At 34.7% G+C, this 14020-nt stretch overlaps 1 protein-coding gene across 1 annotated transcript in view; it reads right to left on the bottom strand.

The window, feature by feature from the left end:
* UCHL3 (ubiquitin C-terminal hydrolase L3) overlaps nt 1–13193 on the bottom strand; it is a 31880-nt gene extending 18687 nt beyond the window's left edge. The window contains exons 1-4 of the mRNA XM_059902933.1: nt 13024–13193; nt 10034–10190; nt 9600–9685; nt 7708–7755 (exon numbers count right to left, since the gene is read on the bottom strand). Of these exons, the coding sequence (XP_059758916.1) occupies nt 7708–7755; nt 9600–9685; nt 10034–10190; nt 13024–13098 (366 nt within the window). The 5' untranslated portion in view covers nt 13099–13193. The remainder of the gene's footprint in view (nt 1–7707; nt 7756–9599; nt 9686–10033; nt 10191–13023) is intronic.
* Nucleotides 13194–14020: the final 827 nt, after the last annotated feature.

The raw sequence follows: 14020 nt of genomic DNA, 5'->3' as shown, positions 1-14020 counted from the left end.
AAATGGCAAATTTCTTCATTTTGCTCACCAAATAAATCAAGATATCCACAGATTTCTAGATATTCTTTAAAGACTTTTTTCTCTTACTGGTTTAACAACTGTATTTTCTCACTTCCGTTTACAATTCTCCAAAATCCCTATTAAGATAATGACCTATATCTCTACACTTTACATTACACTCAAGCTTACCATTGTTAAGCTGGCCAAAACTAAGTCCTAGAAATTCTTTATTTTTATTTTTTTTAAAAATTTAACCTCTTTATTATTTTCCCTGGTTCTGGATTATTTTTTTTATAGGATTTTTTAAAAATTAATTAATTAATTTATTTATTTTTGGCTGTGTTGGGTCTTCGCTTCTGTGCGAGGGCTTTCCCTAGTTGCGGCAAGCGGGGGCCACTCTTCATCGTGGTGCGCGGGCCTCTCACTATCGCGGCCTCTCTTGTTGCGGAGCACAGGCTCCAGACGCGCAGGCTCAGCAGCTGTGGCTCACGGGCCTAGTTGCTCCGCGGCATGTGGGATCCTCCCAGACCAGGGCTCGAACCCGCGTCCCCTGAATTAGCAGGCAGATTCTCAACCACTGCGCCACCAGGGAAGCCCTATTTTTTTTTTTTTTTTTTTTTTTTTACAATTTGAGAGTAGCTCCAATAAGATTCTCATTGACTACAAACGAAAAGAATCTTAAATCTTAACCCTTTGTTTTGGAAGGTTGTGGTTAAAATGAAAACAGAAAAATCCACCATCCTCAAATATCATTACAACCTCAACTTTATTTTTATTGCTGGAGACATTTTTAGGTAGAAGAATTACATCTAGTCAGGTCTGGAAGAGTAAACTGATGAGTTCAAAATAAGAAGTTACTTTAAAATAATAATAGTTATATATCTCCTTTTCCAAAACCCTGATATTGGAGAAAATAAGAAGAAGAAGATGATGATGCAGAAAGAATAAAAAACAGACTATTTTGATTCATTTAGGACAAAATATTTGTTAACCTAAGAAAGGGAAAAAAGTGTAAACAGGACAGAGTAGTAACTACATTCTGACCCTTTCAACAACTAATTTAATCCATTTAACCATCATTCATTTTCAAGTGATATTAGATAAAGAAGAACTGATTACATGTAAGGAGACAATATCACGCTTGAAAACAAAGGATCAAAAAAAGAACCATTTCAATAAAATTTCCCCCACTATGACTAATCCTAATTTGTACTTCCTCCTTCAAACTCAGCTCTCCCATTCAACTCCACACATACGCTTTAAACCAGCTTCTATTCAGGGAATGATATACAGAAAAAATGGTAACAACAGAAGGAGAGAAAAAGGCAAAAGTGTAAGGAGTTAGGACAGAAGTTCCAGAGCATTTCTCAATTTTAAGAATGACATAAAATGAAGTTGCCCCAAAAGGATCTACCTTACATCTTGTTGGAATGGAATAGAGAAAATGGGATATGAAAAATAAATGGAAAACAAAAAGAAAGACCAGAAAGATGCAATTTCAGATTTCTTGACAAAACTGGACTATACAGCTTAAAATGCATGGTACTTTGCATCCGAGTTTCATTTACTGTTCCCATCTGATTCCCCCAAAACAATCGGGACCTTAAATTGTACATTCTATAAGAACTAAGTTTCTTCCTAATATCTTCCGTTTCTTTCAGAGTCAAGGAAAGAAGAAAATAAATCCCTAAAGAAGGAAAATAAATGTGAGAGCATCTTAACTCCTTGTAATTCTAACATAATCAAAATAATGAAAAACTATACTTCAGAGTAAAATGAAGCCATGCAAACTATACTTATACATCTAATAAAGATAAAACTTGACACTATTTCCTCCCCCATCACTGAGAGTCTGCACTGATTGGGCCAAAAAAGCCAACTAGACACATACATATACATACACGCACACACAATTTATTTTAAATTGTGTATACATATACGTGAACACATACTTGAAATCAGAACTTACCCACTGCTTTCCCAATAGTCAAAAAAACCTTCTCTTATAGGACAACACTAACCAAAGTAGATTACACATTTCACTTGTAAATTAATTACAATTTAATTTCACGATGGAAATTCATTTCATAAACTTTTACAACAGATCTTTGAATGGTCTTAGCAATCAACCACATTATTTCCCTCTATCAAACAAGCCAAAATTTAAAAATAGAATTCAACACTGGCAACGGCTACTTTTGAAGCTATCTCCACTGAAGTAAGAGATCCTCGAAGACACAAACTGCATCTTATTTATCTCTGTATATATAGTTCCTAGCACCATACCTGGCATAGCAGGTGCTCAGATTACTAAGTTAATCAAATGAAAGACAGACAATAATTTCATATTAGGTAACAAGAACTTGAAAAATGTTCATCCCTTCGACTCAAAGTAATTCTACCTACAGGAAATGATCTTAAAGAAAGAACCTAGAATGAATATATGAATAAACAAAGATATTCAATGAAGTTATATGTTTAACTTGAAAAACTGAAAACAATCTAAATATCAAAAGTTAAGGTAACTGGAAAGTAAATTATGGTTCATTCACATTAGAGTACAGTGCCAAAAGGAATTATTTATAAAGAGGTTTTGATGAAGAAAATACTCATGATAAAATATTAAGAAAAAAATCCCACAAAAATGTTTGATTTCGACTGTTCTAAAATTAGCTAAAAAAAGATTTGAAGTTAAAAAAAAACCCATAAATACTAAAAGCATTTTTTGCTACATTTTCCATACTGGCATGTTTGTTTAATACATACATAGAACAATTGTGTCAGTTTCTATTATTTTTCATTATTACTATAAATTTGTATGGAGGTTCCTGAGCAATATAATAAATTTATTGTTTTTGTAAAAAGTTAAATAAATAATAAATCATCAGGAGATCTCTACTCATATCTGGGCTGGCTCCTTAATTAATGTGGGCAAATCACAAACTTTAGAAATGGCTTTTTAGGTAAGTATTGATGAAGTAAAACTAGAGTCTGAAGGCAAATAAAATATTCTTTTTTTTTTTTTTTAAATAATTATGCATTTAAGAATGTATGCACATGCATTTTTTTTTTTTTTTTTAAGAAATTCACGTTCTTTTATTTATTTATTATTTATGACTGTGTTGAGTCTTCGTTTCTGTGTGAGGGCTTTCTCTAGTTGCGGCAAGTGGGGACCACTCTTCATCACGGTGCGTGGGCCTCTCACCATCGCGGCCTCTCTTGTTGCGGAGCACAGGCTCCAGACGCGCAGGCTCAGTAATTGTGGCTCACGGGCCCAGTTGCTCCGTGGCATGTGGGATCTTCCCAGACCAGGGCTCGAACCCGTGTCCCCTGCATTGGCAGGCAGATTCTCAACCACTGCGCCACCAGGGAAGTCCCTAAAATATTCTTTTGGATTTTTCTTTTCTTGCCTTTACATTTGACTTGCATACTGTTTCCATTATTGTCTCACTGTATTTGTTCACAATTAAAAAAAACACTTTTAATTTAATTTCCTCATATCCCATTGTTGTTCTTCTATCTTCCCAAACTTAAGTGAAACATGAAAGCAGTAACTTTCAGCGTAGGTTAATGAAGCATAAGTGAGGTGGGGCTACCGTCCAAATTTCTGGATTAGCCAGAGTCTGCCAGACGATCATGGTGGGATTCAGAACATACAAGTGGCCAATCTTCTAAAGAGGCTACTGTGTTTTGGTGGCTCATCTTACTGATTTCTCATTTAGTCTACAAGTCTCTGCATGCAATAAGGCTCCTGCCTACTCCATTCCCATGAAAGTGTTCTGACAGAGAGTATCAATGATGTCAGTTGTTATTACACTGTTATTACTGGCTCCTCTTCTTCCACCCACTCCTTTAACACCTATGTGCCCCAGGGATTCATTGTGGTTCACCACTGTTCTCCCTCTGTAGAATTCTCAAGGTTCTAACTACTCTCCGACCAAATACAGAACTCCAGATATTGCCCTGGAGCTTTAGACTCCATATCCAACCTCTACACAGATGACCCATTACTCACCTTAAACTCAATATGCTGAACACTAAACATACCATCTTTGGTGACTCCCCATTGTTTATAAAATTCAAGCCACCCCTTGATCTGGCTTCACCCTATTGCTTCAGCTCATCCTCTGCCATTCATATGCATTTTTCTGAAAGCCTGGTAAAACAAAATCACCACCTAGTATTTACTGAGGGCCCATTAAATACCAGGCACTATTATAAGCACTTTATATGATTAACTCATTAATTTTCACAGCAATCCCATAAGGTAGATGCTATTCTTTTCATTTTACGCTAAGGAAAGTATCTTGCCTAAGCTACTAAATAGTAGAGTCAGTATACAAACCTGCATCCTGTGCTCCTTACTTGTATACTATGCACTTTTTCATAAATGCCTATATACTGTCCATTGCCAAGCACTGTCCTGGGGATTCAAGGTAAATATGACAAAAAAGACCCACGTCCTCATGGGACTCCTATTCTATGAAATAAATGGAATAAACAAACAAAAAAACATATTGTAGATTAAAAAATGCCAGGAAGAAATACAAATACAAATAAAAAGGATTTTATGACAGAAAATTCACTGAGGTGGCCCTACTTAAAGGTAATGAAAGAAAGCCCGTCTGAAAAATGAATTTAAGGTGAAACCTGAAGGATGAGAAGGTACCAACTATGTAAAGTGGAAGGGTACCTGGACAAGGACTGGGCCCTTACAAAGCACAAAGATGGTACTACGGACTGAACGATGTTCTCCAAATATTCATATACTGAAGCCCTAATCCCCAATGTGACTGTGTTTGGAGACAGAGCTTTTAAGAAGTAATTAAGGGGCTTCCCTGGTGGCGCAGTGGTTGAGAGTCCACCTGCCAATGCAGGGGACACGGGTTTGAGCCCTGGTCCGGGAGGATCCCACATGCCGCAGAGCAACTAAGCCCGTACGCCACAACTACTGAGGCTGCGCTCTAGAGCCCGCGAGCCACAACTACTGAAGCCTGTGCACCTAGAGCCCATGCTCCGCAACAAGAGAAGCCGCCACAGTGAGAAGCCCGTGCATAGCAACGAGGAGTGGACCCCGCTCACCGCAACTGGAGAAAGCCCGCGCGCAGCAACGAAGACCCAACGCAGCCAAAAATAAAATAAATAAAATAAATAAATTTATTAAAAAAAAAAAAGAAGTAATTAAGATTAAATGAGGTCATAAGGATGAGGCCATAATCCAATAGGGCTGGTGTCCTTATAAGAAGAGGAAGAGACACTAGAGACTTCTCTCTCTCTCTCCAGGTGCACAAAGAAGAAAAGCCATGTGAGGACACAGTGAAAAGATACCCGTCTACAAGTCAGGAAGAGAGGCCTCAGCAGAAACCAACCCTGATGGCACCCTGATATTGACTTCTAGCCTCCAGAATTGTGAGAAAATAAATTTCTGTTGTTTAAGTCTTCCAGTTTGTGGTATTTTGCTATGGCAGCAAAACCAAACAAATACAAATGGGAAAGACTGAGGTGCGTCGTAGGAACTGACAAAAAACAGTGTGCTGGAATACAGAGAGCAATGGAGATAATAATATGTCAAAGACTCTTAAGTCCACAGATGGTAGATGAACCAGAAATAAAGTGATCACAAAACCTGTCCCTGGTGCAGGAGTTTTAAGGTGGTTGATACTGAATTTGGAAATGTATGGTTGGGTTTTTGTTCTCTCAGTGACTGGGAGTCACTAACATACAGCGGCTAGAATATAATAATCTATATTCCACCCTGGAATGCACAAAACAGCCCACACAACAAAGAGCTGTACTCGTCCCAAAATGTTAATAGTGCCCTACTGAGGAACAGTGGCTAATAGGATGTTTGGTTTACACAGGGGACTACAGAACACCGAGATTTAGCCTCTTTTGGTAGTTCTTACACCACTAAGGTTAGTTTTGAACTACTTCTGGTGAATCAATAATTATGTGTTGTGCCTATGCACAAAGGAATGGTGTTGGATACTCTGGGGCATATCCACAGGAATCGAACACCAATCCTAGGTCGAAGAGCCACAGTAAGGGAGATATGACACCACATTTCAGCAAATCTAAGGCACCAGTGGTTTTAAGATGCATCATTTTATGTACCACTAAAGAAGGTAATACCACCAAGTAAATTACAAAATCAACTGTAAGATACACCCTAATTTCAGAGCTGTTACAATGTGAAAAAAATATACATCTTAAATAAATGAAGAATATGAAAACAAATAGCTAAAACGCAAATAGTAGGAATCATATAAAATAAAAGAGTCTACAGAGGGAAGGAGTTTAGGTCTAGAGAAGGAGATGTGAACATCATCTAAAAGGAGGTATTAAAAGCCGTAATTTGGATAAAGGCCAAAAAGGAGGCAAGAGGAGGTACCATAAAGACAATTTTTTTTTAAGTAAACAGGTATTAAAGCATTTAACTGCTTTACTACAATTAACGGTTTTCATATTTTACAATAATTTCATGCTGATCTCCACCATCACTGCTAATTTTAACACTACAAATTTGTAAACAAAAAAAGCAAAGCACAGTGAAGATTAAGAACATGCTCAAGATCGTAAAAAGCAATACGAGAAACAGAGCATCCCATTCATTTCCAATATGGTGTCGAAACCACTTAGACATGCCACTTGTTTGTGTGTGCATCTGTGTACGTAAACTTAGTCAAAAAAGCAATGGTACACACCTCTGAAAGCAGAACCTGAGAGCAACCAAGAAGGTATGATACAATTACAGGGAGAATTAATGTTTAAATTCCTAAATGGTTTTATTATAAACATTCACAGTTACCAGTCAGAGCTATGAAAAACTGCAGTTATATCATAGTATCAAATTGTTTTCTCCTTAAAAAAATTTTTTTGAAGATAGTGGGAATATTTAAGTTCAATACTTCTAAATCAGTATTTTTTCAAGTATTTTTAAAGCATAAAGGCAATGTCATCTTTGTACATGAAAAAGTATGGTTCCAAGTCACACATGGGATAAGAAAGAAGAAAATCTATAATTCTCTGGTATTAACACTTAAATGTGTTATAAATACACCAAACGATTTTAATTAAATTCTATTCATTTTGACTGAAATACCTTCTGACAAACTTCCCCCAAGAGTGGGAGCGTGAGGTTTTGAGGGCAGAAAAAGGAGAAATGGAAGGAGGGAATCCCTCATGAAAAAGAGAATGAAAAAAGAGACAAGAGAAGGAGAGGAGAGGTGACCTATCTGAAGAAATAACTAGCTAACAGAGTAAAGATGGTGGAGATCATCACATTGCCCCAGAACAGATTTCCTGAGTAAAGAGAATGTTACGGCTTTTTGCTAGAAGTTGAACATGATAAAGGCTCTTGAAAACCATACTGGCTATCTACCTTTACTACAGGGCAGGTATTTTTCTCAAAATACTTGCAAGTCAAAGGAACCTGATGGGGAACACGCAGACCACCCGTTAGCCAAAGCAAACAGCACACAATCTGCAATCTGTCTAAATGATTAGACAAACTGAGATGGCTGTTATCAAAGTGCATATTAACAGTCTGTCAAAACATGTTCTTGGGCTACTTTATGACTACTTTTACATAAGCAAATTCCCTCAAAGGAAAAAAAGTCCCAATAATTTTCTAAAACTACATGTCATACAACAGAACTGTGGTTAAATTTACAAGTGGCAGGAAAAGTTTTGAAAAATGTGAAATACCTCAGTCTGACCTTCATGGGCACTGGTCTCATGAGTAACTCGAATGGCCTGTAATAAGAATATAAAGTATTAACAGGAAAAAATGACTATATCCAACTTTTTAAATGAAAACAACAACGCTCAATTTTAACATCTAAAGCCTTGTTAAGAAACAACAAATGGGAGGAGATTTTTGGAACAGTTTAACACTAAATATTTAAGAATGATTTCTGAGTAAGCAAATGAATTGCTGTGCTTTCCAACCCACAAATCTCTGAAACCTTAGGAAACTGGGTATCTGCTTATTTGTAATTGCCAGGGGTAAGTGGGAGTCATTTACCTTATTTAATTGCTGGAACTAACATTTAACACTTTATTCAACTGAGACTAGAATAAAGTAAGCATCTCACAGATAGAGACTGAAGAAGCTTAGCTCATCTGTTTCTCCAGGTTACATGCTATTCTGCAGCTCTGGCTGTACTTATGCTTAATCATGCAGTTTCAGTCAGCACTTTAGAAATGTGAAGCAAAAGGCATGCATTTATCAGAAGCTAGAGATTTTAGGTTCCTGAACTTAAAAAGAAAAAAAAAAATGCTCTTATAATACCCACTATTAACAAAGATGAAGAGAAACAGTCAAAGTAAACTACAGGTGAAAGTACCTTTATGAATGGCAATTTGGCAATAAGAATCAAAGCTTTAAAAACATGCAAACTATTTGGTCCAGCGATTTCTCTTCGAGGAGTTTATATATTTACATATAACTGTACATAATTATATATAACTAATGATATTTGCAAAGACTTAGCTACAATGATATACCGTGTAGTATTTTTTCAAATGGTGGAAAAAAGGGAAAAATATTAAATTTCTGACAATAATTTATTGGTGAAATAAAATACTACACTATGGAAAGCTAGGCAGCCATTAAATGATGATGTCAAATATATACTTACTGGTATGTAATATGTTTGTGATAAGTTAGGTGAAAAAAGCAAGTTATAAAACAATATTACAGTGTGACAAATTTTTGTTTCAAAAAATTGTGTATACAATTATATACTCCCTATTAAAAATATAAATGATGGCTACCTCTCATTGGTGGGATTACTGGTGACTTTTATGTTGTTCATTTTATTTTTATGTAAAATAAAGACATTTTATGAGATCAGCAGGTTTTTTAAAGAAAAAAACAACTTAAAATAATCAAAGTATATTAGAATGCTAAAACAATATAATCAAGTCAATGGATTTATTGGGCACAAACTCCGCCTAACACATTGTTCTAGCCAAATAATTTGTACACTATACTGTTTCTAATTTCAAAGAACTTACAATCTACTTAATAATGTCATTAAAAGGTAAAAAGCCTTCAAAAGGAAAACAGATTTCAAATAGAATAAAATGTAAATACCAATCTAAATTCTATGAAATGGTACAATCATTTAAAATGTCTTAGACTATGTGGCCTGTGTCCTCACACATGCAAAAATATTACACTGATAAAATAGCTAGAGAATATTCTAACATCTACCTTTAAACCTTTGTTTTTTCCATTGGTCTTCAGCCTTGTTCCAAATTCCCAGTGAAAGACACACAGGGTATTGCCAAGCATATATTTATTATAGGGAGGGAATGGTAAGGAACAGTCAATCGTAAGATATTTTATAAATTGTTAAATCAAATTGCCTTTTTTCTCTCATTCAGCTCTGGACGTAGAAAAGAAGTGGCAATTTATCAACATTTATGGATATTTCAGATAATGTTACAAAAGTACAAAAGGCCTGTTTTAATGGATACAACAAAAATCCATAATTGCATAAAATACAGTTTCAGGACAAACCCCCAAACAGAATCTACAATCCCAGAGAATTTTGCCCACGCATGAGATCAAGACAGAAAAAGGTACCGACGTCATAGTTCTCCAGGTATCTGGCTCGTTCTTCAGGGCTCATTGATGCAGACTCCTCCAGGAATTTTTTCAAGGTTGATCCAGATTCTGAGAATATTAAAGATGATAAAATTGAAAAGGCTTGATATCTCAAAGAGACTGAGATATGAAAATACTAGAAGCATGCTAACTACTTCTCAGGTAAAACCCTTTCACTGGTAAGTTAGGAATATAAGAATATTGGGATAAATGATAGGGCTTAAGTTATTTGTTTGTTAAACCTGGGGAGGATTAATATTTCCCCTAATAGTATATACATTCCCATTATAAAAGAAAGAAGGGAGGAAAAGCTTTATTTGATACTTCGAAAGAAAGAACTAGACCACCACCTACTGCTCAATAAGTTAACTTATAACTTAAGGAGGGGGAAGATAGCAGTAATGAAAAATTATTTACCAAAGTGCATCTTGTCTTTATTGTTGGCAATAGCATGGATTAGTCCAATTGTTCCACAGGCATTGCTGATGGTTTGCTTCATGAAATATACTGATGATGTAACATCTTGCCCCTGAGATTTTATTTTTTCCTCTTCTTCTGTTCTGAATATTTCATACTATCCAAAAAAAAATCAATAGTCTACATGTGAAAATAATACATTAAAAAGGACTTAAATGTAAATCTGGAAAAACTCTAAATATACATCAATGGGGATTTGGTTAACATGGCATAGCTGAATGAAATACTATAAAACATTTTTAAAAGAATAAAACAGATTTACATATTCTGACTTAGAAATCTGTCCATGATTATAGAGTGGTTACAGGCCAGTATATATTAATATGATTCTCATTTATGTTTTAAAAATATTTAGTTTATATATGCATTGAAAAGTGTTAAAGGATATAGAAAAACTTAACAGATAAGAGATCTGGGATAAGAGATTACTGGAGGATTTTTACTTTCTATTTTTCACATTTCTATACTGTTACATCATATTATATTAACAAAATTCACACTATATTTATAAGCATATGATATTCATAACATTCACCATTATCTATAACAACTGATTGTAAAAACAATATGGTACAATAATGTCAAAAGTGTGGGCTCTACATCTGATTACCTGAACCCACAACCTGGCTCTGCCATTATTAGCTGTGCAACTCCAACAAGTTACTTAATGTCTCTGTGCCTCATTTTTCCAATTGTAAAAAGCGTTAAAAATAATGAGGTTAAAAAATGGGTGGGGAGAGAAATTAACACAACATTGTAAATCAACTATACCTGAATAAAATAAATTTTTTAAAAAATGAGTGAGGATGGGGACTTCCCTGGTGGTCCAATGGGTAAGACTCCGTGCTCCCAATGCAGGGGGCCCAGGTTCGATCCCTGGTCAGGGAACTAGATCCCGCATGCCACAACTAAGAGCCGGTGAGGCCAAAATAAATAAATTATTTAATTAAATAAATTTTAAAAAAAAAAAGTGAGAGAAGGAAGAGAGTAGGCAGATGATTTTATTGTTTTGTTTATTGTTTTCCTATAATTTTCAGATTCCAGTAGAGTAAGGAGCCCTACTATAGCCCACAGGCTACAGGCCAAACCTGGCCCACTGTCTGCTTTCGTAAGTAAAGTTTTATTTTTGTATTGTCTATGGCTGATTTCATACTAAAAGGCAAAGTTGAATAGTTATAACAGAGACTATCAGGCCTGCAAAGTTGAAAATATTTACTAGCTGACCCTTCACAGAAAAAGTCTGCTGACCCCTGCGATAAAAGAAACAAATGATGTCTATTTAAAACCCATAATTAAGGAACTGCTTTTAACAACAAACGTACCTGTGCCTGAAAAAATAATTTTATGAATGTGCTCCTAAATCAAATTTTTACTTTTTTAATTTTTTACTATTTTTTTATTGGAGTATAGTTGATTTACAATGTTGCGTTAGTTTCTGCTGTACAGCAAAGTGAACCAGTTATACATATACATATATCCAAAATCAAATTTGTAAATATTTTCAGAATAAATTCTGAACCATTAATTCATTCATATAAGTTCAACTGATAAGAACTGAAAAGTTCAATATAGTAAGGTCTTGGGCTGAAATGTTTTGTACAGTCCTAGAGTTTAGTTTGTTATTGTTGTTGCTTAATATCAATGTTCCCTGGTGACAAAGCAAAAGAGTTTGAAGTTATCAAAAAGTTATCATAAAGTTATCAAAAAGTTTGATAACTTCTCAAGATTTAAGGTTTAGAAAAAAAATCCTAACATGATTCAGAGCAAGTATAGGAAAAAGGAAAGTGACTATGTGTTTTCACTGTGGTCTGCCATAATTAAAGACAACAAAAATATCAGAGAGAAATAAATTAATAGCATAAAGCACATTTAAAACACTGTAACTGACTTTATTTAAAAGATAATGAGGTATCCATAACAATTCTTTTGCTATTAGTATGCTGAAGCCATTCACAACTACATAATCAGTTTCTAAATTAGAACTCAGAAGATTGAAACACTTTATATCTCCTAAACCATCCACTAGATATCCTTTGAGTGATTTTTATTATGTCATTTATGAGCTGAAATAGGGACCGACCAAATTGTAAGAGATATCAAAAAGCGGCAGATGCCACTATATCTTCTACTTATATAAGTAAGTATAAATACTCATTCCTCACATCTTCCCATTTACTTAATTTTTTACAATGCTGAGTTCATCCTATTATTTCTAAGTTTAAAAATAAAAATCAGAAAGATATAGACTCAAAACTGTTTTAAAATGGCTCCATAATACATATAGCTATAAGATATCATTCTAGAAGGCCTGAAATATGGAGATTTGAATTTAGATACAGAGAGCTAAGAATAGCTATTTATAATCCCCAACATATCCTAAATCTGCCAATTAAATTGTATTTAAGCTTAACGATTCGCACCCAAATCAAGTTTATTCTGAAAATAATGTAACCCATGTCATTAGTTACATCTACCTCCTTAAAACAAAGATTTCTTTATGTATATATTGAAAACATTTACATATTTTATATATTAAAATTTTGAATATTCTTTATTCATATATTTTCTAAGACAGATTTAAGATTATCCTAGTACTTAACATTTCTAAAGTATACACATCAAATTGTGATTAAATGTCACATCAAAACAGTTGAGGCAAACTAGCCATATTTTATAAAAAAAAGTAAAAGAAAACTACCGGAGTTTAAAAGACTCAGGGCTTCTCTGTCAATCTACAAATCAAATTCTAAAAACATCTTTTTAATAAAACTAGATTTTTAGGATGTCCCCACTGTCTAGATTTCCTCATTTTATGCAAGAAGGGAGTCATCTGTTCTTAATTCATAGGTTTAACTCAACAGCATAGGTTTAATTCAACACTGAAAGAGAACTGTGCATTTACTGGAAACTATATCCTACTTAACAATTACCTTTTCTGTAATAGGGAAGAGAAGCAACAGTGCACACACTGGTCTTGGTACCATGCTGAGGAGTTCAGGATCCATTCCATATACATCAACAAACTGCCAGTTAGGATGTAGACCTAATTGTTTGAGAAACTGGTAAAAGGGGGAAAAAAAACAGTTTAGTGTTAACAGGGAAATAATGTGTATGTACTGTATATCTGGTACATAAAAGGGAATGGAAGGTACAAATATTACTGATGTTCAGTAAGAATGAAGTAAAGCAGGTTTTCCATGAAAAAGGTAGGAAGAGATAGCAATTTATTTATATCAGTTAACAAACATTTAAAATTTACAATATATTAAGCAAAACTCCTTTTTTCAAAATCCATTACTTTGGGATTGAACATAATAAGTCAGGACTTCACCGAACATATACAAGTGGCTTGGTTGATATCTTAAACTCATTCCCAACATTGGATTTTTAAGGAAATGCATCTAAGTTCTAGTACATAAAGAATTATTTTAGTAGTAAGTCAGCATAGTTTATCCTAATTATCAAAAATGATGACTGAGGTTTAAAGATAGATGATAGGTCGATATCACAAGTTTTATCAATGAGCAAAGAGTGTATAAGGCCAAAAAAGTCCAAGCAACTTGTGTGAACATCAGGAAATGCTTGATACAAAAAGTAACCTGGGGCTTCCCTGGTGGTCCAGGGGGTAAGACTCCGTGCTCCCAATGCAGGGGGCCTGGGTTCGATCCCTGATCATGGAACTAGATCCCGCACACATGCCGCAACTAAGAGTTCACATGCCACAACTAAGAGTCCACATGCCGCAACTAAGTCCAGGTGCAGCCAAAATACATAAATAAATAATAAATAAATATTTTTTAAAATAATTATATAAAAAATAAAGTAACCTGCTGGCTTCCTGACTTTCAGTACACAATGAAACCTACTCAGCTTCACTGTCTCTCCTACATCTAGCAAAAAAAAAAACTGTAACAAAAGAGCAGTGGT

This window comes from Balaenoptera ricei, chromosome 18 (assembly GCF_028023285.1).
Source record: "Balaenoptera ricei isolate mBalRic1 chromosome 18, mBalRic1.hap2, whole genome shotgun sequence".
Classification (NCBI taxonomy): Eukaryota; Metazoa; Chordata; class Mammalia; order Artiodactyla; family Balaenopteridae; genus Balaenoptera; species Balaenoptera ricei.
The sequence above is the reverse complement of the archived record's forward strand: the minus strand, read 5'-3'. Positions and strand labels throughout refer to the sequence as shown.